The 27,594-nt window shown below is 41.8% G+C and overlaps 1 protein-coding gene and 2 non-coding genes across 5 annotated transcripts in view; 1 reads left to right on the top strand and 2 right to left on the bottom strand.

Moving 5' to 3' along the window:
- FSHR (follicle stimulating hormone receptor) overlaps positions 1 to 14,432 on the top strand; it is a 168,061-nt gene extending 153,629 nt beyond the window's left edge. For 2 of the 3 annotated variants that reach the window (XM_045548870.1, XM_045548867.1), the window contains 2 exons: positions 8,035 to 8,220; positions 12,626 to 14,432. In XM_045548870.1, the coding sequence (XP_045404826.1) occupies positions 8,035 to 8,220; positions 12,626 to 13,859 (1,420 nt within the window). In that variant the 3' untranslated portion in view covers positions 13,860 to 14,432. The remainder of the gene's footprint in view (positions 1 to 8,034; positions 8,221 to 12,625) is intronic. The other variant, XM_045548871.1, reaches the window with a different exon arrangement.
- Positions 14,433 to 20,771: 6,339 nt separating this feature from the next.
- On the bottom strand, positions 20,772 to 20,878 carry LOC123637556. The gene has a single exon (XR_006734925.1). It is a non-coding gene; the product is annotated as a U6 spliceosomal RNA (small nuclear RNA).
- A 4,162-nt stretch (positions 20,879 to 25,040) lies between these two features.
- Positions 25,041 to 25,181, bottom strand: LOC123637528. The gene has a single exon (XR_006734901.1). It is a non-coding gene; the product is annotated as a U4 spliceosomal RNA (small nuclear RNA).
- Between the last annotated feature and the right edge of the window lie 2,413 nt (positions 25,182 to 27,594).

The following is a 27,594-nucleotide window of genomic DNA, read 5'->3' as shown; positions in this document are numbered from 1 at the left end:
CAAGCAGCTCCACTGCAAAGAGAAATAGATGCAGAGAAAGCTGGGCCACACTAACAAGCCTCATCAGGCTTCAGAGTAGCAGCCCAGAATCCTCATTTCCCTTCGTGAGTCTTGACCTTGAACATCAGCAGTCACCTGAGTTTTCACCTGATATTCTGAACTCACTCACTCAAGGTTTTTTTTGTTCTTGTTGTCTTTTTTTAAGCAATCGAGCAATTGCTGTCTTCTTGGGAAACAGTTTCCTGTGGGGAAAATTTAATGCATTGCCTTTGCAGGCTGGAGCCAGTACAATCATATTCTGATGGTTTATCAAATTGATTTGGCTATAGCTCAGATTCATTTGATAGTTCAGATTCAAACACTGAGTTATTTGTATAAGAATGATTCTTTTCTATTACCAGTGTACCCACAGTCCTATAGATAGTAAATTGCCTTTTTATCCCGCCTGGGATCATGAAAGAGAGGTCTTCTAGCCATCTGTCAGTGTAGTATACACCAGAAATGTGCTCTCACTTATGGAAATGATTGACCTGTAATAACATCTTTGCTGGGAAAAATAGAAATTGTTCAAATCAAATTTGTGGCACCGGCTATAACACACTTTATTAAATGGGGCACAGAGCGTTACTTAACTCCTGCCTCTCCTGACTCAGCGTCCTATTACCAACTGCTATCTCTCTTGCCACTCTGTCTCTCAAATCCAAAAATCCTAGCAATGTTGAAACAATTTAGGATTACTAAATCTCTTCAGTGCTAGCCATCATCCCATGGTGTCTCTGTTGATACTTTTGGGTATTTGAATTCTCAAAACCACTCACTGCCAGACTATGACATGTGTTGAAATGTTAACCACAGTGATAATTTAAAAAGAAAGACCACAGACATCAGACCCGACAACCCAGAAAGAAAAGGATTAAAGATACTGCCCCTTCCCCCTTGCCCAGCCCACCAGCAACAAGGGCAAGAACAAAAGAAAACATTCTCAACTACTTATGGAGAGTATCAAGTCTTAGGAGACACATTTTGTAGATGTTGACTGAATACCTACTATGTATCTAGCATCAACTAAGTAGAGAGATATGAAAACCAAAAACAGTAGCTGCCCTAATGAATCTCTGGTAGAGGGATAAATTTGACTTCCCAAGACAATAAGCACTGCAGAAATTTTCACAGAAGACTATAGTAACACAGAGCAGATGCCCAATAAATCCTTGTCATCATGTGACATGACATGTGACACAATGACTTTTAACAGGCAAAGTAACTATGTGGGAGGAGATGGTCTCTATCATCCTAGGCCTGAATTTCTGCAATGGCCTGTTTGTCCCCTTCCTACCTTCAATCCTCTCTCCAATTCATTAACAAGTATTTTTTATTGAGCACCTACTGCATGCCAGTCTCAGGGTTCTCAAGACTAGCCTTACAAAAATATAGTTTTCAGTAAGTCATTCTTCTGCTCATGTAAATTCTAAACTCTTCTGCCTGGATTTCAAGGCTCAAAGACTTAATCCTTCCTGTGTTTACCTTCATTCCTCAAAATAAAGTTGCCCAGAATAACTATTCTAAATATCCTTCACTGTGCAATGATTTGTGTTCTGGTCTCTCTCTTAGCCCATTTTTGGACAATAGTCATTGTATTAGGGTTCTCCAGAGACACAACCAATAGGATATATATAGAGAGAGAGAGATGAAAGGGGATTTGGCTCATGGAAGGAGGGAGGTTGAGAAGTCCCATGACAGGTTGTCTGCAAGCTGGAAAACCAGGGGAGCCATAGCATGTTTCAGTCCAAGTGCAAAGGCCTCAGAACCTGGAAACTACTGATGTAACTCTCAGTCCATAACTAAAGGCCTAAGAATCAGGGGAGTCGATGGTGTAACTCTTGGTCTGAGGTTGAAGGCCTGAGAGTCTGGGGGGGGAGCACTGCAAGCCCCTAAGCCCAAGGCCAGAAGACACAGTTCTGCTGCCTAAAGGCAGGAGAAGAGAGCTGTCCTAGCCTTAGAAGAGTCTGCCTTTTTATTGTGTCCAGGCCTCAGCCAACTACATGATACACATAGGGCGAAGGCAGATCTTCGTTACTCAGTCCACTGACTCAGATGCCAGTCTCTTCTGGAAATACTCTTAGATGCCCCAGAATAATACTTAACCAGGTATCTGGATATCCCTTAATCCAGTCAAGTTGACACCCAAAATTAACCATCACATTCATAATAACCTACTTCCATGAAGATGTGAATAACTGATAATGTCTTTTTTTTGTTATTTCCCCCTATGGATATTTGCATCCTAAAAGTGGAGAGTGTTTTAATAAAGGAATTAAAATCAAACATCAGATTTTCAGGCCATGTGGAAAAATCATAGCCAGGGAATAGACTGTGTGTGTGTGTGTGCATGCATGTTTTAGGGGAACAAAGCAAAAATCAGAATACTAATGTAGTTAAATCTCAAATCACACTGAATAAGATCTACTTATTTTTGTCCCTGCTTACATAAATTTCTGTGGATTTTTCTTAATCCATGGAGATAACAAACATTTTTTTCTCAGTCCAAAATTTGGAAGTCTTGACAAGTTCTATATTTGGTCACTCTAGCCAGTAAGCTTTTAGTAAACACATTTACAAAGATTTTTATTTCCCTATCATCCAGGACCCACTTTTGCTAAAGAATTTGCTTTACTGAAATTTAAGTGACTTTTCCTCTTTCTCCTACTAGCCACTTCCTCATTCAACATCCACCAACATAAGATCTGGATCCCAGGACACTGTCAAGATGCTTTAGTCTCACAGCAGCAAAGCCACCTTGTGCAAATGGCAGCAGCACAAATATTTTGTAGCTGTGATAAGAAGGAATCCAAGATAACAAGCTTGCTCCAGAACACTGGACAGACAGAAAGGCACTGAAGTCTCCCAAGGAGGCTTCCCAATCTAACATCTAAACACTGAATTGCATTCAGGACAATCCACACAACATATTCTGCTTATTCCCTAATGCATGTCTATCTCCTTGTAAACTTGGCACAAGGTTGCTCCCTTCCTTGGTAACTCTGATACTCTCACAGTCACATAATTTCCTGCTGCACAAGCATCATTTTGCTGAGCCCACTTTAAACCAGATTTCTGGATTTCTCAGTCTGCCTTACATCCCTCTCCTGTTAGAATCAGCTCTCCTGTAATATTTCTCCAGCTTCTCATTTTTTAACAATACTAAGCATCTCTGCTAATGAGACAACTACTGACTGAATAGATTTGAGCCCAGCCCTGTGCCAGATATGATATAGAACACAAAAGTGTCTTAATAATCCCTGATCTCAGGGCATCTGAAATCTGGCTAAGGAGACAAACATACCTACATGAAAATAACAATATGAAACAATAGAAGAGCCAACACAAGGTACAGGACTCTGGAGGTCAGAGGTTGTCACAGTTGGCTGGGGTGATCTCTCTATTCCCTTTCCCGATCCTTCTCCAATGTCATTCCCCAGTATGTCTTCAAACAAAGCAATAATTTTCTGGGTCCTTACAACAATAAAGTCAGTGCTACCTTCAAGGAGAGATAAAATAGAATTACAAATAGCTAGTACATAAAGCAAAACATAGTAAGTGTTAAGAGGCAGAAAGTATGCAGAATATAATGCTATTGCATTCTTACTGGCTTTCAAGGAAAAAATTACATCTATAACTATTAAAAATTATGGAAGTGATGAAGTCATAGAGACCTCAGTGGAGTCTGTGTTGGTTCTCTATTGCTGCATTAAAACTTAGGGGCTTAAAACAACCATTCCATTTGCTCACAATTTTGTATGACAGAAATTTGGATGGCTTGTCTCTCTCATCCCTGCGATGTCTGCTCAGGTGGCTGGGTGTGAGGGATCCACTTCCAAGCTGTTCCCTTCACTCACATGCCTGCTGCATCTGTGGCCAGATTCCAGGGTAGAGCAAATAGACTATTGATGAGTAGAGTGTCAAAGAAATTGTAGTCACCTTTAATCCACCACAGAGTATATGAGATAATACGATGGATATTCCATGGAATATAAAAATTTGTTTCTTTGGAAATTTTCAATTAATGTGATTTTTTGAAATATTCTAAACTCAAGGAGGCATAATTGAGAAAAAAATAGTGTTCTGTTGTGTATTGCTTGCTTTGAAAAATATGAAAAGCGTTCATAATAGGTAAAGGTTTAACTGTTTAAATTGCTCCTAGAAGGACTTTTTAAATTCTTTTATCTCATTCCTTGGAGGGAGCCTTGAACTGTTTAGAAAAACAGAGAATTGGGTCTCATTTTTTGCTTTCTTCTACATTTGAGAAAAAAAAGAGAAGCCCAAATGCCAGATGAAATGAGAACTTGATCTCAGAGAACAGAGCAAGTGTTGCTAACAGAACTGGTCATAAGAGGGATTGCCTAAAGAGAGAAACCAGAAACATCTCCTGTGGCAGAAAAGAAAGTTGGGAAGCTCTGGAACAATGGCAAGTATAAATGGAGAGCAGGCTGGGACAGCTGGGTCATTTGGCAGTAGAGAGCGAAGTCTCATCACAAAGACAAGGGTTCATGGACCAGACTCTTATCTCCAGGGACCCCAAATCTAAAGAATTATAATACAAGAGCAGGAACTAGAAGATACCTTGGAACACCAGAATCTTTACTCTGTGGTGACAGCAATGGATATTGTAAGAAGTAGTCAGAGTCCAGATAAAGTGGTATGTAAAGCCAAGAAGTTTTTCTGAGAGGGGTGTGAGAGAAAGAGAGGAATCAAGGATGACTTCAAAATCTTTGGATAAACAACTGGAAAGAATGCAGGTTTTCAGAAAAGATCAGGAACTCAATTTTTAACATCCAAAGCTTGACCTGTCTATTAGACATCTAAGTGGAGATTACTAGGAGGTGGTTGAATATGAGTCTGGAGTTCAAGTGAAAGAACCTACCTAGAAATAAAAATTTTAGATCCATCAGTATATAAATGGTGTTTAAATCATAAGGCTGAATGAGCTCACCTACACAAGTAAGTGAAGGTAGAGAAAAGAAGTCTAGGCACCGAGTTCATGGGTATTCTTAACGGTTGGCGATCAGGGAGGGACCAGAAAATAAGAAGAAACTTCTGAAGAGTTAGGAGACAAGTATTACATAAAGAAAGTTACCAGGAAGTTCAAAAATTCTAAATTCGTATGGACCTAAAAGAAGTCATAAAAAATATATGAGGCAAAAATTGACAAAACTAGAAGTGTACAAATTTAAAAATCATAGTGATTTTAATACACTTGTCTCAGTGATAGAACAAGCAAAACATTGATAAGTATACAAAAAAATTGAATAGTCTTAACAAATTTGATCAAATTGGCATCTAACAAAGAAGAGAGTAACTGTAATATACATATATGTACTATATAAAGGTAATCATTAGTTCTGAAAATGTAAATGTTCCTAAATATCAAACAGGTGATCAACCATCCGGTAATAACCACTAACCCTAAGACTTGAGCAGCAAGTGAGGAAGTGAGTCTTACTGATGCCCAGGAACTGGGCCAACTGGTAGAAGCTGGATCCTCAGCAGATCTGTTCAATGACAGCTGAAGGTTCAGCTGCGGCCTGAGACAGAGGAGGGATGAGACACACCTTAATTTTTACCTACCTTCAAATCTCCCAGCAGTGTCATTTGCTAAACCCGAGTGGAAGCTGATTGACGAGGTGGTACCTGGTAAATGAAACCCACAGGGATCGTGCCTCCTGCAATACAGAGCTGAGTACAGAGAAGGGCACGAGATGGATGCAACAGACACCGAGTAAATCACCACGACACTCTATCCAGTGATCTGTCCTTCATCCTAAGAGCAATGGTGAATCACTGAAGAGTTTTAAGCAGGAAATCATGATCTGATTGGCATTTTTAAAATCTGCAGTGTAGAAATTGCATTAAAGAAAAAAATAGATGGTTATAGGAAGAACAGTTATGAGACTATTGCATTTGTCTCGGCAGAGATTATGGTGACTGAGACCAAAGTAACAGGAGAAGAAGGAAGTAGACTGATTTGAAATAGATTTAAAAGGTAGGCTTGAGAGGACAGGAAACTGATGTCTGAGCGAGAGAGCGAAGGGAGTCAAGGATGGTGCCCAGATTTCTGTTTTGGATGACAGGGGGAAAGGAGATGGGAAAAACAAGGATGAATATAAGAAATATGGTAAGTTCAGTTTTGATGCCCACAAGTCATCAAAATAGTGAGGTCCAGTGGACAAGTGATTATCTGGGCCTGAGGTTCAGGAGTAGGATCTGAATGGGGATATACATTTGGAAGCCCAGCATATGCCTAGTATCTGAAACTAAGGGAGTAGGTAAGATCAACAAAAGATTATGTACAGGCAGAATGGACCTAATTTTGGAGAAATACCAATATTTAAAAAACAGATAGAAGAGAAGTAAAACCAAAAAAATCAGAAGTCAAAGGAGATGTCAGAAGAAATCAAAGAGTATGTGATGCCAAGAAAAAGCATCTCAGAAAGGAGTGTTTTCCCTATTCAACATAAGTGAGAAATCAAGAAGATTAGAACCAAGACATGTTGCCTTAGTATTATATCTCTAGAGGTTGGGGAGAAACTCTGGATGGTGAGAGGAGGAAATAGTGACATCAAGTATGAACCACTAGTATCAGTTTGGTTGGGAAAGGGAAGTGACAAACAGGGCAGCAGTTGAGGTGGGTTTCACTGGACAATAGGAAGCCCTTATAAATTTTTAAGTAACAGAATGACACAATAAAAACAAGACTTTGAGAATGTGATTTTCACCAGATTGTGAGAACATATGGGGTAGCAAATATATATTCACACCCCCAAGTTTTATTGCTGTGAGTGATTACTGCTCTGACTTACAGGGAATGCCAGCACTAAAAGATCCTTCTTCCTCAAGTATATCAAGGGTCCCCAATGGTGCTAAAATGAGCTCATCCTGATCATCACTTGCTACCAACCCCATCGGAAGCACCCACTCATGACCACACTGCTGGCCCCAACAGGTCCAAGCTGGTACCATTTAAATCTCCTCATTCTCACCAGCTGGTCTTGGTTTTGAGGGTTTTAGCTGCCAGTGGTGCTGCCAGAAAAGCACCCACATCCCTGGTGTTGCTGCCAGAAAGGACGGAACTTGGAGCCCTCCAGGGACAGGGACTTGGTTAAACTGGCTGTTGTGCTGGCTCCCATGAGTCCTCTGCTGGTTCACCTGGGCAGCGACTTTCCTACAAAGCAAAAACGACTGCCTCTATGTTTGTAATGTTTAGCAATAATAGTTGCCAACAATTACGTGCTGTCTGTTGGCCATGAAATTCTTTATGTACTTTAATTCACTTAATTTTCACAGCCACTGCTTGAGGTAAGTATGATTTTTATCTTCCTACTTAATAGCCAAAGAAACTGCACAGACCAGTGATGTACTTGACCGAAGTCATAATTCTAATAGTAGGGCCAGGACACATAGGCAGACAAGTCTGCTGTAGATGCCAAGTTCATAACCACCACTCTATATTGACACTTGGGCTTTGTGCTGAGGCTGCCTCTACTACCTGCCAGATACTTCTTCCCCTTATGGTGTGTTTTCTTCTCACCCTTTTCTGAAATTTGGCCACAGATTCCACCTGAGCCCATTAGAAATATTTCTGTAGCCAGCTTTATGGTAAGGCCAAATAGTCTCAACTCCTTAACTCCTATGCAAATGCATTAGTACAAATAGATAGGCTGTAAATGGGGGAGATGGCTAATTCTACTCACCAGTAACAATTAAGCCCCAGATCAGCCAGAATGTAAGTATATCTAGGAATCAAGATGACCTGTTACCTAACTTCTCCTACCAGGAACACAAGGGCCAGGACTCCTACCAAACTAAATGTTCTGTTAGCTGAATACTCATCTAACCAAGGTGTGTTGGATGAACTGTAGTTTCCCTCCTCATCCGTGTAAGAATATCACTAGAATGTCTGCTGTTTTGGCTGTTAACTGAAAGCAGAAAATTTTAGGCCCATAGTAATCATGTTATATTTACCTTTTCTCTTTATAGAGATATTTCAGGAACAAGGATCCATTCCCTGCCTAGCTATGGCTTAGAAAATCTTAAGAAGCTGAGGGCCAGGTCAACTTACAACTTAAAAAAGCTTCCTAGTCTGGAAAAGCTTGTTGCCCTCATGGAGGCCAGCCTCACCTATCCCAGCCACTGCTGTGCCTTTGCAAACTGGAGACGGCAAATGTGAGTCTTCCTATGTGTTGAGCCCTGCCTGGGCAATTCCCCAATGTAGACTGAGTCCACAACTTCTACTTATCTGTGACATGAAGAGAATCTACTTGTAGAGAGATCTCCCTGACCAAAGTCCTTAGGTACATTCTGAGTCAAAAATTCAGTTTCGTGGAGGTTGAGGGATGGTTAGGCCGTTTAATTTCTTTGAAAATGGGCTCACAAGAGAGAGCTACCCATATGATGAAACATCTACCAAATATTAAATGAGAAAACAGGAAAAACACCAAGCATAGTGCTTGACTCATAGTTGGTGCTTAATATCTCTTCCCTCTCTCCCTCATACCAATATGGGTTTATCCTTCAAGTCCCAAAGTCTGCCCTAGCCCACTACCATCCATATCAGCTTTGGAGGGGAGAAGCAGAAATGTCATGCCAGAGACTGATGTGCATATCCACAGCACGTCCCAACCACACGAGGCCTCTCTAATCCACCTTCAGATCTTCCCACCTCACAGGGAGGATAAAGATGGAGGCAATGCTTTACTTTGGCTTTCAAGGAAGGCCAGGTTCGAGGAGGCCCTGACTTAAAGAGGACAATGTAAACAGACCTAGGTCCCAGTAGGTAACTGGTTAACAAGTTGAGGTAATCAGACAGGATCTGGAGAGAATGAAGAGGGAGTGGCCATGGAGATAACACATGTTGCAGACATTTAAAGGATCCACTGGAGGTAAGAACTTACATATCAGGAGTTCTCAAAGCTCTCACTCTCCCTTGAGCTCACCTATACAATCCATACCATGTAGTCGCACTCAACCCAATGATGCCTTTTCACTACTCTTGTGTGCTAGCCTAGAACCAATATAGCTTTCCTATGGTACTATTTCACCATTTAACAGTCTCCTCTATTATTCCACCTGCCCATACATATCTCTTGCTCAAAAGCAAAAAAAGAAAAGCAATAAAACAGTACACACCCTAAAATGTTTTCAAAGTAATTGGGAATCTATACTAAGACCCATTTGAAGGATTTGTAGGAAAAAAAGGCTGCTTTTCAGAATTAGCATGCATCATTGGGAAACTATCCAGAATTGGGCACTCTTCACAGATTAGCTTGAAAGCCAGGAAATTTCTTCCTAACAACCAGAATTTCTTAAGGTCCTGGCTGAAACAAAGGTTTACCTCTTTTGTATTCCAGACAAGAATTATTCTAGAGTAAAAAAGATACCAATGCACTGCCAAGTCCCAGGAACTGAATACCCCTAAGGAGAAATCTCAAAGGATGTTAAGATCACTGTAAGAGCAGCTTGCATGTGCTGTTGGGCCCAATGCCAACACGCTGCAGGAATTTATTATCTCACTGTGTTGCTCAGACTCCTCTGGGTCTTGTCACCTCCTGGTAGTATAGACATAGTCTCAGGGTTCTCCCAACCAGAAATCTCCAGCTCTGCCTTACGTGGTACCATGACATGAGGCCCTCCCTGACCCCTGCAGACCACCAAGCCCTCATCCCCTCTATGTCCCTGTTGTATAGTAACCTACAATCTGGGCCTTTCAGGGTACAGCAAAGGAGAGGCACATGCTTCTTCCACGACATGCTACAATGGAGTAACAAAAATTGCAATGGGTGTTGTGTTTTCTTTTGAAGTGGGTGCTTGATTTTTACATGTAACAAATTCACACAAACAATACAAAATAATTATGCTATTCATAAGATAATCTCAGAATTTATTCCTTATTTAGTGTCTTTTGATTGTATATCACAGTAGGTGTAGTCTGATAATAGTTGTATGATGAAATTGTTCTGGTCTTCACTGGGAAATAATGCCCAAATTGTAAATGTGAGCCCCTGTGCCTGACGTTTTGGCCAATGGGCCTCCTGGATTTTTGCCAAAGGCTGTGTAAATCATACTCCTCATTTGTCATTGAACCAGATACGGATATTTCCTAGTCATAGTTCTGTTCTCAGTGTATGTTGTTTGCTCTCATTTTATTCTTTAATATTTATTGCATTTAGGCCATTTCCTCACAACTAGATTTTCAATTGATGCACTGTGGCATATACTTCTAAATACCCACACAGGCCTGGGCCCCAGCAAGAACTCAATAAGTAGTCACCATCATTTGTCATCGTATTGCTGACATTTGCTGAGTACTCACTGCTAAGCATTGTAATACTTTGCACCTTTATCTAATTCTCACAAAGGTAACTTACTATTCCCTTCTCACAGAGGCAGAAGCTGAGACTCAGAGATACTACACAAACTGACCAACACTCACCATAGTCAAATCCAAACCCTCTGGCCTGCCTGTCTCCAAAGTTCAGGCTCTGGGACACTCTGCTATGTCATCTCCTAAGCATCTGTTCATTGATTGATCAGAGTCCAAGAATGTCACTTTTTAAACTGACCCTAATCTGAATTCGCAGCTCCTTATGATACTCGGGATTTGCCAAGGTACTGCAGGGACAAGGCTGTATTTCCCTCAGTTTCCACTTCTGTGTCTGTTCTTATCTCAGAGGCATATATTATTTACCTTTCTCGCCACCTCATGTCATTGGGTCACTTCTGTTTCAGAAAGGGGAAGCACAACATTTGAAATATGTTGGTAGCAGTATCAACAATAGGAATCTTCACAGAAGCCAACCATAAGCCCGAGGAAGTGAAAACTCTAGATGGTTAAGTCAGATCTCAGTTAAATGGATCAAACTGCAGTCAGCAAGTACCATATTACTTTCTGTTCCTAGACTTGAGCTGCAGCTAATTCAATGATAGGATTTATTAATAGAAGTCAGGAGTTAGACTAAAGACCACAGAATGACCTTCGTGTCCCCTCTATGCCCATTAAAGAGCTTGCCTCACATTTCTTGAAATATTGCTGACCAAACCAAAAGATTTTCTAGGCTCTGGTTCCATTCCCTTTCGATTACACACGTGTATCATTTAGCCCCCTTAGTGCAACCTGTGACCAACTTGAAAAGTTCTAATAGTCTCTAAAACAAAAGGTGACACATTCTCCAACAACAACAAAAGAATCCCTTGGGCCAAGGGAAAATGACTTCCTGGCAACTCAGTTTACTTCCGAGAGGTAAGAAAAGGGAGGAGAGGGTTCTCCCCCAAAAGCTGCTTCTCAATGAGGTTGATGGGAAAGGTTCAGTCTGTGTATGTTGGAACATTTGGCAAGACACATCCTTTAACATCAAACAGAGTCTTTACCTTCCCCCTCTCTTTTTAGGAGGGCTTTTGAAAGGTTTGATACTTACCTCCCCACTCTCATCTGAGATAATGTTAAGGTTTGAGAAAGATAGTCACTTAATATTGCTGTGAATTTGCCCCCTGGGGAGGGAGGGAGAGGTAGAGGTGTGTATGTGTGATTTTTTTTTTTCCATCCAAAAAGAGTCCCAGTGTAAACCATTTCCATTCTGTAAGCCTTTGCTTCAAAACCGAAGTGCTACCTTCTGTGTCTCTATATGCAGAGTATTAGTAGAATACTCTGAGGTAGAATATTTATAAGTATACTCATGGATTGAATATTTATCATCTGGATTTCATTCAAATCCCTCCGTAAGTGCCTCTATCCTGTCAACAAGGCCTCTTGTACATTTGGGTTTAAAGGGAAAAGCAAGACAGGAAAGTGAGCCCAAGAAGAACCAGGCTTCCCAGGGGATAAGTTGCAATCTTGGAATAAATTAGGCCCTTTTGCAACCTGCATTTGCTCTTTTGGGGCATGCACTAGGAAACTATGTAATATGAGAGAGCCAGGCTTACCTTGCAGACAAACACATGCCCAAAGACTATTGTGGCTCCTGGGGAGTGAGATAATAAAGAACAGGACCCTGGTAACATTTCACGCAAATTAGCTGGCCTCCCGCTAGCCCGAGTACCAAAGAGCCAGGGAACAGGGGCTGGCTGGGAACTAACTATACAGATTCTGATCCTCTAGTTTATGTAGCTAGAAGCAGCAAATAACTTCCCATTTGAGTCAGAGAACAGTCCAAATCTTCCAGTGACGGGAGTATAGAGTAGAGGAATAGGGGCATGTCCTACTCGGGCATAGTCAGAGATGGACGAATGGGGACGGGGGAAGGAAAAGGGTAGAGCTGATGCCAGGTCTGTAAATTATTTGCACTTAACAGCAAGGCTTCGCTAGTCCCAGGCGCCTTCCTCCCCACATTCAGGTTGTGGCCAGATGGGTTCCCCAGTGGGCCATCCAACTCTAGGAATATATACACAAGTTGTTATGCACATTTACAGTAAGCAGCATTAACCCTTGAGCTTAGCCACAAGGGCAGGCAAGATGTTAAAGAAAAAATAATCATCTCAGGAAGAAACCCCATCATTTCTACCATGCACAAAGAGTGATATATTTGCCCTTTTGGATCCAGGCTATTGATTCTTTTCTTTTTTTATATTTTTCTAGCTCTGAGTTTCATCCAGTTTGCAACAAATCTATTTTAAGGCAAGAATTTGATGATATGACTCAGGCTAGGGGTCAGAGAGTCTCTCTGGCAGAAGATGATGAATCCAGTTATGGCAGAGGATTTGACATAATGTACAATGAATTTGACTATGACTTATGCAATGAAGTGGTTGACGTGACCTGCTCCCCTAAGCCAGATGCATTCAACCCATGTGAAGATATCATGGGGTACAACATCCTCAGAGTCTTGATATGGTTTATCAGCATCCTGGCCATCATTGGGAACATCATAGTGCTGGTGATCCTGATTACCAGCCAATACAAACTCACGGTTCCCCGGTTTCTCATGTGCAACCTGGCCTTTGCTGACCTCTGCATCGGAATCTACCTGCTGCTCATAGCATCGGTTGATATCCACACCAAGAGCCAATACCACAACTATGCCATTGACTGGAAAACTGGAGCAGGCTGTGGTGCTGCTGGCTTTTTCACTGTCTTTGCCAGTGAGCTTTCAGTCTACACTCTGACAGCCATCACCCTAGAGAGATGGCACACCATCACCCATGCCATGCAGCTGGACTGCAAAGTGCAGCTCCGTCATGCTGCCAGCGTCATGGTGATGGGCTGGATCTTTGCTTTTGTGGCTGCCCTCTTTCCCATCTTTGGCATCAGCAGCTACATGAAGGTGAGCATCTGCCTGCCCATGGATATTGACAGCCCTTTGTCACAGCTGTATGTCATGTCCCTCCTTGTGCTCAATGTCCTGGCGTTTGTGGTCATCTGTGGCTGCTACGCCCACATCTACCTCACAGTGAGGAACCCCAACATCGTATCCTCCTCTAGCGACACCAAGATTGCCAAGCGCATGGCCATGCTCATCTTCACCGACTTCCTCTGCATGGCACCCATTTCTTTCTTTGCCATTTCTGCCTCCCTCAAGGTGCCCCTCATCACTGTGTCCAAGGCAAAGATCCTCCTGGTCCTGTTCTACCCCATCAATTCCTGTGCCAACCCCTTCCTCTATGCCATCTTTACCAAAAACTTCCGCAGAGATTTCTTCATTCTGCTGAGCAAGTTTGGCTGCTATGAAATGCAAGCCCAAATTTATAGGACAGAAACCTCATCTACTGCCCACAACTCCCATCCAAGGAATGGCCACTGCTATTCAGCTCCTAGAGTCACCAATGGCTCCAGTTACATACTTGTTCCTCTAAGCCATTTAGCCCAGAACTAAAAACACAATGTGAAAATGTATCTGAGTACTGAATGATAATTAACTCTTACCTTTGAAGAGTATGCCACTGGAGAGCTGATAGAGTGCTTCTACATATTTTATCTAGTTTAATCTTCCTGGCATACCTATAAGGTAAATTGGTCAGGAACTATTAATTCCATGTGATACATTAGGAAGCTGAATTATTAATAACAATAATTAAAATAATACTATGTCATATTTTATGCTTTTGTATGTTGATTTTGAACCCTTATAATGTTTACAGTGGTTTTAGTCAGATCATCTAAACTGATCCCAACAAAATTCCATTAAATATAGGACAGGGATTATTCTTGGCGTTTTACAAATGAGGAAACCAAGACTCAAAGAGTTAAGTGACTTGTGCAAAATTGCTTTATTTGTAAGAGGCAGAGCCAGGATTAGGTGTTCTGACTTCCAGAAAATTTCCAAGAGAAGCACCGCAGTATTCATTCATTCATTCAACAAATATTTTGTAAGCACCCGTGTCACTACTTTGTAATGTGTCAACTTGGATAGGCTGAACTACATTTCCCAGAATTCCCTTTCTCATGTTTCCAGTTAGGGTGGGCCACAAGGAAGATCCCTCCAAAGGCGGAGGGAAACAGCGGCCATTTTGTAGCTCAACACACTTTGTTACTGATGCTCATTCAGCTCATCACTGTGAAGCAGCAGCTGAGTCTACAATTGCTCCACTTTCCCTGGATCCTCCCTCCAGGTTCTCTGACTCCTGAGCCAGGTGTATGTGTTTAGCTCCATGATGAAGGTCCCAACTTCTGCAGGATACTTTCATCACCAAGGTCAGAGGCAACAAGAACAAGAATGTAAACGGAATTCAGTTTGTGCTTGTGGAGTTCTACCGCGAGCAATTGCTTCCAGCATGCTCATAATCTTTCCATTATGAACACCTGCCCTGAGGACTTGAGGCTTCAGCATCAGATATGAAAACATCCTTACGAAGACTTTAACCAGCCCCCCCAATTTTGTAAGCCTACTCCCTGCAACACATATTTACCACCTACATATATTTACATACATACATACATATGATTGGTTCTGCTTCTCTGGTTGAACCCTAATAGAAGATACACCTATTATATGATATGTGTATGGATTATAATGTTAACAACACAGCAGCTTTGCTATCAACACTGAGTTCTTTAAAAAAAAAAAAAAAAAACACAAGGTCTTGCTCTGTCACCCAGGCTGAAGTGCAGTGGCACAATCATAGCTCACTGTAGCCTTGAACCCCTGGGCTCCAGTAATCCTCCTCCCTCAGCCTGCTGAGTAGCTAGGACTACAGGTACATGCCATCATGCCCAGCTGACTTTTTAAAAATGTTTTTTGTAGAAGCAGAATCTCACTATGTTGCCCACACTGGTCTTGAACTCCTGGCCTCAAGCAATCCTCCCTCCTCAGCCTCGCAAAGTGCTGGGATTACAGGCATTAGCCACCACGCCCATCCAGTATTGAGATTTTATTTGTGCTCCATGATAAACCAGGACTCAAACTCTTTAGGCTCAAATTCTTCTGTAAACTAGAGTTGGTTATATACGTATCTAACTTTTGAACTTATTATAAGGAATAGATAAGAAAGTGGTTGTAAAGTGCCTAGTGTTGTAACTGGCTCGGTAAATGTTAGTTTATTTCTCTCCTCCCAGGCCAGTGCTTGGACTAGTGCCCTCTCCTGACTAAGTCTAGAACTCATTCCATTACAGCATATTGCTCTTGATAAATAATCATACTAACCACATCTATTTTTATAAATGACCCCATCTGGATAATCTGGGTGGTAAGTATCAACCATAAATTCCACCAAGCTCTGTGCCTTGGCCTAGCTCTCCTCCCAGAGTCTCAGTGTTGAAGCCAATTCTTCCTCTTCTTGCACCTTGGCAAACATTTCAAAAGTTGATCCCAAAATGCATTAACGAGGAAGTCCTTATAGAACCAGAAGAAAAAGCAATCATTCCTGCCCATCTGACCTGGCACCATCTCAATATATTGTGAGCATGCAATGAAAAGTAATTATCCCTATAAGTAGTCTAGAGCTTCGCTGTTTAGTATAGTAGCCACTAGCCATATGTGGCTACTGAGCACTAAATGTCGCTGGCCTGAATTGAGATGTGCTATACATAAAATACATGCTGGATTTCAAATACTTAGCACAAGGAAAACAATGTAAAATAGCTCAATAATTCTTTCATTGATTACATATTCAGAACAATACTATTTTGAACATATGGGACAAATATAATACACTTAAAAATCAGTTTCACCTATTCCTTTACATTTTTTAATGTGGTTGTTAGAAAATTTAAGATTACCTATATGGCTCGTATTTGTGGCTTGCATTATATTTCTGTTGGAGAGCACTGATCCACAGCTATACAAAAATAAAGCTTTCTCTGGTGGCATTTTCCTTACCAGCCCCCACGCACCTGTTTGCTGCACTATTGGGCTGTCCCAGCTCCATCTGCAGTCATTTATCTTTCTTATTTGTGGCCAGAGGCAATGTATCTCTGAATTTAGATTCAAAAGCAAGTAGCAGCTAAATTAAAAATTGATAGAGTATTAATTATCTCACAACATGGCTTCTGATGACACACTGCTTTAAGAAATTATGGCTCTGAGAGGCAACAGTATGTTCAGAGACAAATACACACCAAGAGATGCTCAGAAGGTATTCCTTCCATCACTCTGTCATTACATCCTGGGAAGAGATGAGACTTTTCTCAAATAAGCAAGCAGATTTATGGGTAGCTAAGTTCAGTGCTTCTAAACCCTTTAGACAAGGGAAGGAAACATTTCCTACACTTCCTGTATTGGAATAAAAGCAATTGAAATCTAGTATATCAATCACTCTTCTCCCTAAATAGTGATTTTAGAGGTAACACATCTGAAGTTGTGCCTCCTGCAGTGGAGGTTCAGTCCAAGTGGTGACCCAAATGGAAAACACGTACATACACACTCAAAAGAGGTTTCAAAATAATACAAGTTTTTTTTTCCTTTTTTTAAAGCTTTCATTTCAAGTCTCAAAAACCATGAAGAGGACTAATAGCTCCCAGAGATTTCTTAAAGTGCCCACATCTCCAAGGGTGCTATTCAAAATATTAACACCTGGCACAGCCCAAGTACTGATCTCCAAGAATGGATGCTGGCTGTGAACACTTCGTTTGGCTATCCTGGTATAAACTGGGTGAATTCCAACCCTGCATGGTTCCCTCCTAACCCTCACCTCACCCAAGAGCTGTTTCCCATGTCTCTTTCTTCAAATGTTCACCCATCATAAACTCCTTCAGCCCCATCCTGGCTAGCCTCTCATATATTGCCTTCTTCCCTCCAAAGAAACAGTCCAACAAGGTAGGATCCTCCCTGAAGGGGTCAGAGCAAAGAGACTGAATGGGTAAATCCACAAGCTTTTAAGGGGTAGAGTGAAGAGATGAACTGCGTAAACACACTGATAAACAATTTTTGTCTTGCCATATACAGAAGCAGTAATTTTGGTGAAGGGGATTGGGTGGGGCACTAGAAAGTATCATTTCACTGCAGGGCTCCATGTGCTAAACATGGGAACCCTTCAGACCTTATTTCTGGGAGGGATAAATGGAGGGAGGGAGAAAGTAAGAAGCAAAGGCTCCTCTTCACTCCTATCACCAAGATGCTGCAACTCTCACCACAAGTGGCACTATGTATTATTTAAAGATCACTGAAATTGATGGCCACAACCTTTGGGTTCATAAAGTGTTTTATTTTATTAGGAAAGGCACAAGCAAGGAAGAAACAAACTTTTGGCTACTACATAGTAAGGGACATCAGAGAAAGAAGACATATATAGGATGTTTTGTTTGTTTAAAATAAAATTGATTCCATTATTGGAACAAAATAAAAGTCAGGACAAAATAAAGCTCAACCATAAGGTTTGTCCTTGCTGGTTTTCATCAAAATGCTTTCATCTGCAGGAAGCAGAAACTCTAAAAATGGAATAAACAATAAGACCTGTTACATAAGACACTCCAGGCTTTGACTGGCAGCTTGATGACCCCAAGAACCCAGGACTGTTCCATCTTTTTGCTATGCCATCCTTGGAGTATTCAACCACATTGTAGCTAGGTTGCTACATGGTTCCAGATGCCACATGCAGGCAATGACCAAATCCAGAAACAAACAAGAGAAGTTTCTCCCCTTCATGCATCTCTCACTTCAAAGGGAAGACAATTTCTCCCCAAAGACCCTGCTGCCCTGGCTACAAAAGAGGTAGCAAAATGAGCCTCTACTATTTTCAGCCTCTGTAGTGGAAGACAGGCTCTGCCAGTCAGGAAAGTGGAAGAAGGTGCTAGAATAGGGGGAGTGATTGGATAGGCAAACTTGTCCTCCAACCTGAGTCAACCCAATTCCTCTCCCATGGGATGAAGCCAATGGGGTTCAAGGTACATGTGGCACCTTCACACCTCACGTTCATATCATCACTCCCTCCACCTGTAACCTGCAGTGCAGCTCCTCCACTCAATGTTGGTCTGCTCCATCCCTCCCTGAAAAAAACCCCAGAGGCTACTCAGATCTGAAGCAACCACTAGAGTCAGACATTGTCCAAGAAATCCCCTGTTCAAGGCAAGGTGTAGAAAAAGAGAAGGAGAAAGAAAAGACACAAAAGAAGAAGTAGTAACAAATAAAAAATGGACTAGGATAGGAAGGAGGAGACATGAGGAAAAAAGAGAGAAGGTCAAGACAAACCGAAGAAAGAGGCAATGTGGAAGAAAGCCAGCCCATTACTGTGTCCCTTTGGGCAGATAACTGCTCGTCTTAAGAAAACTTTTCAAATTTGTTACAAAGACTTCAACTCAAAACACTGAATGAGCTCAGTCTTAGGTCCTAGTAGAAAGGCTCAATGGTCATATGATGTTCTAGGTTTCCCAGGGCTCCCCATACCATGATCTGGGGGACCCCAGATCTAGTTCAAAGGATGAGTAATGGAAAATATTTCTGAAGATCTCAAAGCCTCCTCAGCTCAAACATCAGACAACGTAAATACAGCTGGATCCATTTCATGACCCAGGGTCTTCGTCATATTTCTCCAACAGCATCGCCCACAGCCCCTGAGCATTCTGATCTGGGATAGATGAGCTTCGAAAATGCACTGAATCCCAAAGTTTGTAAGAGCGAACTATTCCTTATGCTCTTGCTCCCTTTTCTTCTACTTATAACAGATTTCCTGAATCCTGAGACACTCCTTATAAACACATACACAAGGAGAATATAAAAAAATCATCTTATTTTAAGCAATATTCTCCACGTGATAAAAATGCAAAGAATATTTTTGGCTCTGCATTTAGAGACCTTTCAGGCAATTTTCCCCATGTGTCATTAGCTAGGGTCACTCACACTGTCAGGTATTAACGAGTTGCATAAAGATGTAGTTGGGCCAGGGAAGGTTTTAAGTTGTTGTTTCACAAATAGCAAAAGCTGTACCATAGGGTTCCTGCCTCTGAAGTATGAATCTAACAGCTTTTTGTTCCCATTATATTATGGATATCAGGCAGCCAGTGGAGGGTGAAGGTGAAGGATACCCAGGGCACCTGGTGAGACTTGGCCGCCCAAATAACTTCTTGCTTCCTGCAGTTGGCCAAGTTAGAAGGCATTGTGGCCCAGCAGTTGAAAGAGTTATTCCCATCTGTCCTTGCAAGTCAGGTTGGAGGACGAGCCTAGAAGGATGAGAACTGTGCCCAGCACCATCCAATACCCAGGACAGTCTGGCTTAACTCTCCATTGCACAGAGTCAAGGAATTTCAAGACTGAAGGAAACCAGTGTCTTATTTATCCAAGGCCCTCATTCAAAGATGAGTAAATGAGGGAAGAGAAGAAATGACTTTCTCAAGGTAATATGACTAAATAGTGATCAAGCAAGGACTGGAATTCAATTATGACTTGCAGCCAGAGCTCTTCTTTATAATTCCCTCCTTAAATCAAGGGGCTTAGCAGCACACACACGTGCATGCACAGACACATGCATGGACAGACATACGTACACCCTACACTTAAACAGAGCCAGCCTCCCTGAATTGAAGACTCAGCCTAAAAAAACCACCTATTCTGGGTAATTAAATATCAGGGGTGGTTTGTTTTTTAAGACTTTAAAAAGAGCTGTGAGAATTCACATTCTTACCCTTCAGTTTATGTTAATTTCTAATCTCTGTTCTCTCAAAATGTTCCACCGGGAGAGAAAAAGCTGGGCGCACTGACTCCTGGTGACCACCATAGGAGGCACAGAGCCCCTGGCCTTTATCTCCACCCTTGGATGCTTCCCTAAGTCTCCTTGACACAACTGCAAATGCTCTATCTCCAAAACAGATTTAGGTCAACCCTGCTGCACAGAAAGAAAAGGGACTGCCTCTGCCTATGAAGTGATGGGAACCCTTCATAGACCACCCCCACAGACACCCTGAAAAACTCTCCTCCCCATCTGTTCCCTATGCAGTAGGAGCTGCTTCCAGCCCAGGCTCCCCAATGCCACAAGCCCAGGCAACGCCTCTTCAGGAAATGGCCCGGGAAGACCTCCATCCACCTTAAGCTGCTGGAGCCTTGGCGCGGATCCATCAGGCTGGTGTGCCAAGCCTCCTTCCCAGGAAGTCTGGAATGCTTAAGGCAGACTTTTTTTGGTTTTCTATGTACTTCAGCAAAATTCAAGGAAATTATTTGTGAGAGGGAGTCTAATTAAAAGACATAATAGCTGGCATTTGGAATTGTGCAAATATTTGGTGTTGGGATAAATTATATCCACTGGTGGTCACCTAGAGACATCAAAAACTAACTGTGAACAAGCCCACACAGTTCTGTTTTTCATTCATTCATTCACTCATTCAACAAATATATATATATATACACACACATATATATATTTTTTTTATGGAATGCTTCACAAATTTGCATGTCATCCTTGCGCTGGGGCCATGCTAATCTTCTCTGTATCATTCCAATTTTAGTATATGTGCTGCCAAAGTGAGCACAACAAATATATGTTGAGTGCCTACTTTAAGCACTATTCCAGTCATGAGAAATACAGCAATAAACATATTTCAATGACATACAAGCTAAATTAGAAAAATGCATTGATGCTAGACAGTGACAAGTGCTGATGACAAAAAAATAGATCAGGGAAGAGGGATGAGATATAAATCATTGGGGGGTGGGGAAGGCGTAATTAAAGACCTCCCTGAGAAGGTGACTTTTGAATAGACCAGAAGGAAGTGGAAAGTGAGACATGAGGATATTGAGGGAAGGGGGTTCCAGGCAAAGGGAACAGCAAGTGCAGAAGCCTCAGGGTGGAGTGAGCCGGGTATGTATGTTCCAGAAAAACAAGATTAGTGTGGCTGGAGCAGAGAAAAGGAGGGGAGGGAGAGTAGGAAGAGATGAAGACAGAAAAGTACAGGAAGCCAGAACATTTCAATTTTCCTATTTCTAAAAAGGTAGAAGCAGAGTAGTAAAGAAGAAATGCCTGAAAGATTGTAGTAAATATTAATTGAGCTTGTGTGCATAGATTGCCTAGCCTAGCATTTAGCACTAGGAGGTCCTGAATTCCAGTCACTTTTCATTTCCTTTAACAGCTTGTTCTGCCTCATCCTCCCTTGCTCCATCCTCCCCGTTTCCCAGCCCGTACACTAATCCTCTCCCACCGTCATCTCTCCACCCTCCCCACAGCAAAGCCACACTCCTGTGGGGCTGTCACTTCGGAAAGGATATGATAAATGGTTCATACCACAGTGATAATAATCTCTTACATTTCAATGAGCCTTACACATTCCAGAAGACTTTGGCTTGCACTGGCTCATTAGTCCTCAAAACATTCCTGTGAGTTAGGAAGCAAGACAGGGTTCTCTTGTTATAAAAGAAGAAATCGCCATTCAGAGGTTAAGTGATCTATCTAGGCCATGCAGCTAACTAATGGCAGAATAAAAGGATTCAAGTCCCTTGGTTCTAGTCCCTTTAATAACTGTCACAACTAAATGTGTCCACTTCCTAGAGTTACATAAAAGTAGATCTATTGGAAACACTGGTCTTGGCATGAATAAAGGGCAGTGACCTAGATCAGACACCTCTGGCAGCAAGACTGAGCCAGCAGCTGGCCAGGTATTGCATTCTCACGCAGCTCACAGCCACTGGTCACCCTGAAATCTTGGTGGTACAAATTTAATTAGGTGAACAAGGAAAATGGAGTTACAAAGCAAAGCCCAGCACTCCAGTGAGCAGAATTTTTCCTAATTCCCTGTAACATCATTTTTTTCTCCTGAACCTAAGCACAGGACTGGCACACAGCTGAGCTCAGCAAAAGCCAGAGAGAGAGAAAAACCGAGCCCATGAAATGTACTCTGGCCCAGGAGAGCCCTAACTCATGGGCCAAATTTGGCTGTGGTCTGATATGGTTAATAAGGAGTTTGAAAACTCTAAGGTGTTTCCTTAAGAGGAGAATAACCTTTAAGTGTATCTTTGTTCATCCCTAAAAGAGCCCATTTGCTGGAAGAAAATAAGACCATCGCATGGCCTTGGCTATTTTCTCTGCTACAGTCAGTCATTTCACAATTGGGTGCTAGTTGATAATGGAGCAAAATAACAGCAGAAGTGTGGCCCCTTCCCTGGACACCATGCTTTAGAGGACCCCACTCTGGCCATGCTCCACCCATAGGAAAGGAGTCTGGGTGTTCACAGCCCAAAAGGACATGACCACCCAAGTCCACACTAAACATACTCTGATACTTGGGACCCCAAAATTTGCCACCTAAATACTTGGGGCCTGGCTTGTCCTCCCCAGGGTGGATTGAACCCCCAAGTGTACACACACACCCTGAAGATGGCTGTTACAGAGTACTGATGGAGCTCACAGGTGCAGGCTGGGGTGGCCCAATGCATGCTGGATGGAATTGGGGTACAGAGAGAAAGGGGGCTCTGCAGGCCAGGACTTCTGTTTGCACCCTTGCCTGAGTCCTGCAGATGCTAGTTTGGCTGGCTTCATGATGGAGTAGAGAGGAAATAATGCACTCTCATCCTCACTGCTGAGAAAACCACGCAAGGCACAGCTGGCAGGCCAGTGTTGTCACCTTCACTTGGGATACATGCATGTTGACCCTGCTCTGCCCTTCAGATCATTCCATCATATTTATCAGAACCCTTGACCCCCAACTCAGTCTCCGTCTCCTTTCTCACTCATGCACCTTCCTGGAGATTTCAGCATCCTCATAGGCCTGGATCTATGCCTCACGATGCTTTGATTTACACAATCCCAGTGCCTTACACTTTCATGGAGTTTGGCAACTTAAAGCCACAATCCTGATCTTCAAATTTCCAGAAATAACCCCCCCTCTCCCCAATGAAACCCACTCCCTGATTCTCTCACTATTCTACCAACTTTCTCAAGCCTTTCCTCCTGGAGCATGCCTTGTCTTTCAGGCTGCCGTGCCTTTGCACATGCCACGCCCCCTGCCTAGAAACTCTCGCTGCACCTGTCTGCAAGATATGCATCCCCTCATCTATAAAAACTCAGCTCAAACATCACTTTTCACTCAATGTACATTGATTAAGCACCTACTCCTAGGAAGCAGGCACTGTGCTAGGCAGATTATAAAAATTAGTAAATGTCTTCCTTCCCCCACAGAGGCTAGTTCAGAAAATAGACAAGTAAACATATAATTCCATCCATGTGGTCATTTAAACAAGTTACCACGAGAGCAGAGAGGATTTTACCAAATTCAATTTTACCAGGCAGGGCATGGTGAAAAGTGAGAAAGAAGGATGTCCTGCCTGGAGTTTTACACATTCATGTATCTTCTTGGAAAAAATATATATATATTGTAGGCAAAATGGAAACATCCCATCTGATTTCTTCTACTGGCTTGTTATCTACTTGAACAGAGTTCATCTTAGGAAATGAAGCAGCTAATATTAGTTCAGCTCTTACGACATTCCTGTAGAGGAGAAAAAGTTTCCTCAACCCTCCTAGGGTTCCTGGCTAGGTCTGAAATAAAACTGACAAAGATAGATTAACAGAAAATAATATACAAATGTATTTAATTAAAGTTTTACATGACACAGGAGCCTTGAGAAATGAAGACCCAAAGACCCAGGAAAAGCTGTTCATTTGTATGCTTAGATTTGGTGAAGAATGGGCAGCTGCATAGAGAAAGGTCTAACAGTAACAGACTTTGGGAGGAAACCAGCAAGGCCTGTCTGCTCAGACTCTTTTTGACCCCTCTGTGTGACATTTCTTCTTCCCAGGTATAGGGTGGGACTCTTTCTGGAATGAGGGTCTTATGACCTACTATCAGACAAGGTATTAATAGATCAGAGAATTTCTTTATGGCCAGCTCCTCACAGAAAGGAGGGAGAAGGACAGAGTAATATTTCTAGGTTTTATGGCTTGCTTCCTAAAGAGGAGTTCTAGTTTCTATGACTCACTTTGGGGAAGAGGCATTCCAGTTTTTTAGCCTGCCTTGGAGGAGGAAGGAGAGAAGGAGAAAGGAGGGTGGGAGAGGGTCAGAAAGACCTTGCTTCTGAGGCCCCTTTGGTCTCCTTCAGTTCCAAATGGTCAGCATTTCAAGGAACCACACTGTGGGGTATCATGTTATGAGTTCCAACATGCCCAATGTCATGCTACAACTTTATACCATGATTCCAAGTACTTATTCCAACAATGCTGCAAGGTATTTACATGCTATGCAATTTTACAAACACAAAAACTAAAGTTAAATTATCCAGCATTACATGGCCGGTAAGTGGCCAAACAGGATGCTCTCATTCATTCATTCAGTGGGGTTTTTGTTGTTGTTGTTGTTGTTGTTCAGTCTCCATAAAGACTGTCAAAAATTGCCACTCCTGTGGCTCACGCCTATAATCCTAGCACTCTGGGAAGCCAAGGCTGGAGGATTACCCGAGGTCAGGAGTTCAAGACCAGCCTGAGCAAGAGTGAGATCCCATCTCTACTAAAAAAGTAGAAAGAAATTATATGGACAGCTAAAATATATATATAGAAAAAAATTAGCCAGGCATGGTGGTGCATGCCTGTAGTCCCAGGTACTCGGGAGGCTGAGGCAGGAGGATCGCTTGACCCCAGGAGTTTGAGGTTGCTGTGAGCTAGGCTGATGCCACGGCACTCTAGCCCAGGAAACAGAGCGAGACTCTGTCTAAAAAAAAATAATAATAATTGCCACTACTGATTGTATTTCAAGTCATCATGGCAGGGTATTGGGAAAAGATTTCAATTAGCAATAATCGCGCCTCGGATAAACTTCATTGACTACGATACTGCCACTGCGTAAAGCTACATTCAGTGGTTATTGATTTCATATTATATGCTAAGTGTTATGCCTGACTTCATGGATATAGACTTGTACAGAATAGACAAGGTGGTCACTACCCAGATGGAGCTTGCATTCTGGTGGGGAAGACAGATAATAAATAAGTCAAGAAACAAGCAATATAACAGATTGGGACAATGCTATAAATAAATGAAAGGATGTAATGAGGAGGATTTGGGAAGGAGTGGATGCTTTCTGTGACAGGATGGTCAAGGATCTATCTAGTTGAAAAGCACAGTTCTTTTCACAATCCCTTTTGTCCCTCCAATGTGCCTCTGCAGTATATATTTCTGGTTCCATATATTCTGCCACTTATTCCAAGTCTAGCAAACATTTGCAAAGCTTTCCATTGCCTACTGCTCTCAGATTCTTTCCCTAAGATGCTGCAGAATTCATATAATGCTTCTCTCCCTCAACAGAATAAAAAGGAGATCTATCAATGCATGACCAAAGAGCAAGGATCATAAGGAAATTCATGATTAATGTACACTTTGCAGACTGTGGATGAATTAGTTAGGTCACTGTGAAATGCAGACTGCATGTATGTTCATGAGCATCTCCCACTTGATGTGATTTGACGGAGGTTGAAGCTCATTACCTTCCCAACCACCACCACCACCACCCACCTCCTCTTTCCCTCACCCCCTTTCTCACACCCAATTCAGAATATCCTCCCTATCGGTGTCCTACAACACCCAAAATCCTCATCCTATCAATCAAATGTATTATGGTAAAAAGAACATGAAACAACATATTCAAAGACCTAATTTGAAAGTTTGAACTTCACCTTTCACTGGTCTTGTGACCTTGAAGAAATCACAATTATCTAGGATTCTCAATTTTTGCAACTGTAAATTCAGGGAAAGACTCTGTTTTAGAAAGGATATGTGAGTTAAAATATATGAAAGAATGTCAAAAACTGACTAAATATCATGAATATTGGTCCAGCTGAAATACAAAGGCTGCTTGGGAAAGGTACCCAGCTCATGTGATTTATCAGCTGAGCTCCTCCTCCTGCCCCCAGCGTTTTACCCTTAGGCATGGTGTGCACAGGGCTTGTGTGATGGAAGAAAGAGTCAGGGTGCTGGGCAGCCAAGGGTGGACCACGTGGCATTAGAGCTTCCTGGGCAGCTAGATGGGCAGCGCTAGAGCTCTGGGGACATGAGTACTTGAGAAGAAGAAACGGCCAAAAGGAAATGAAGGAACACTGAAGAGTAACCCAGCCATGTCACAGGACTCGGACTCTTCCTCCAGGGCCAGAGCCCAGTGAGGGCCCCTGATCAATAGTCAGTGACAGAGGACCCAGCAGCAAGGCATGATTATCAGCAGAAATCAAATCAGCAAGACTCAGCTGTAACCACAGAATGCGCAACTGTGAACACTTTCTGCCAACGCTGTGCAAGAACAGAGTGGACTTTCCAGAATACAGTGACTATGGAAAGCTGTCCAGCCCAGACCCAGGAAGAGAAGTAAATCCACAGGGAAATGGGGGAAGTAAGAGACAATGGTGAACACGGAAGCAACAGCATGGATGAGTAAATGTAATCAATGGTAAACTCTTTTAGAAATAACTATTTTTTATTGCTTAAGAACAATACCAAGATGGTAAAACTGTATAGAGTATTAAGTCCTTGTGATGTTTTAGATAAGAAAAGAGATAAAAATACCTTTACATGTAGAAAAAAATGTTTAATTAGGATCGTATGCTAAAAATTAAAGGGCAATCACTGAATGGAAATACAACAAAATAAAGATAGAAATATGACTTTTAGCTTCTAAAAGCTAAAACTATAGAACTATTAGTAAAAACTAATAGAAAATTATCTTCATGATTTTATAATACACCAAGCTTCCCTAGTCAGGACCCAAAAAACACTAATCATAAAAAGATAATAAGTCGGACTTAATCAAAATTAAACATTTCTGCTCAAAAGACACATTTAAAAAATCAAAAGGCAAGGCAAAGCCTGAGAAAAAATATTCTCAAGACATAGATCTAAAAAAGAACTCATATCCAGGACACATAAAGAACTCCTGCAAATGAATAAAAAGATAATGCAAAAAATAAAAAAGGGAAGGGCAAACACATCTACCATATGACCCAGCAACTCCACTTCTAGTCATTTACATGAGAGAAATTTTTAAGATATATCACAAAAAGATATGTATATAGCAGCCTTATTAATAAAGAGCAAAATCTAGAAACCACTCAAATGTCCATCGACAGCTAAACAGAGTTGATGGGCACACTTTTAACCCTGACTCAAGCATTACAAAGACAATCCATGTAATCAGAAACATTTGTACCTCCATAATACTTTAAGTTTTACAAATAAGGTAAATAGGTAAATAAATTGTGGTATATTTATACCATGGAA

This window comes from Lemur catta, chromosome 4, assembly GCF_020740605.2.
Source record: "Lemur catta isolate mLemCat1 chromosome 4, mLemCat1.pri, whole genome shotgun sequence".
In the NCBI taxonomy this organism is placed as follows: Eukaryota; Metazoa; Chordata; class Mammalia; order Primates; family Lemuridae; genus Lemur; species Lemur catta.
This window is presented reverse-complemented; position numbering and strand designations above follow the sequence as displayed.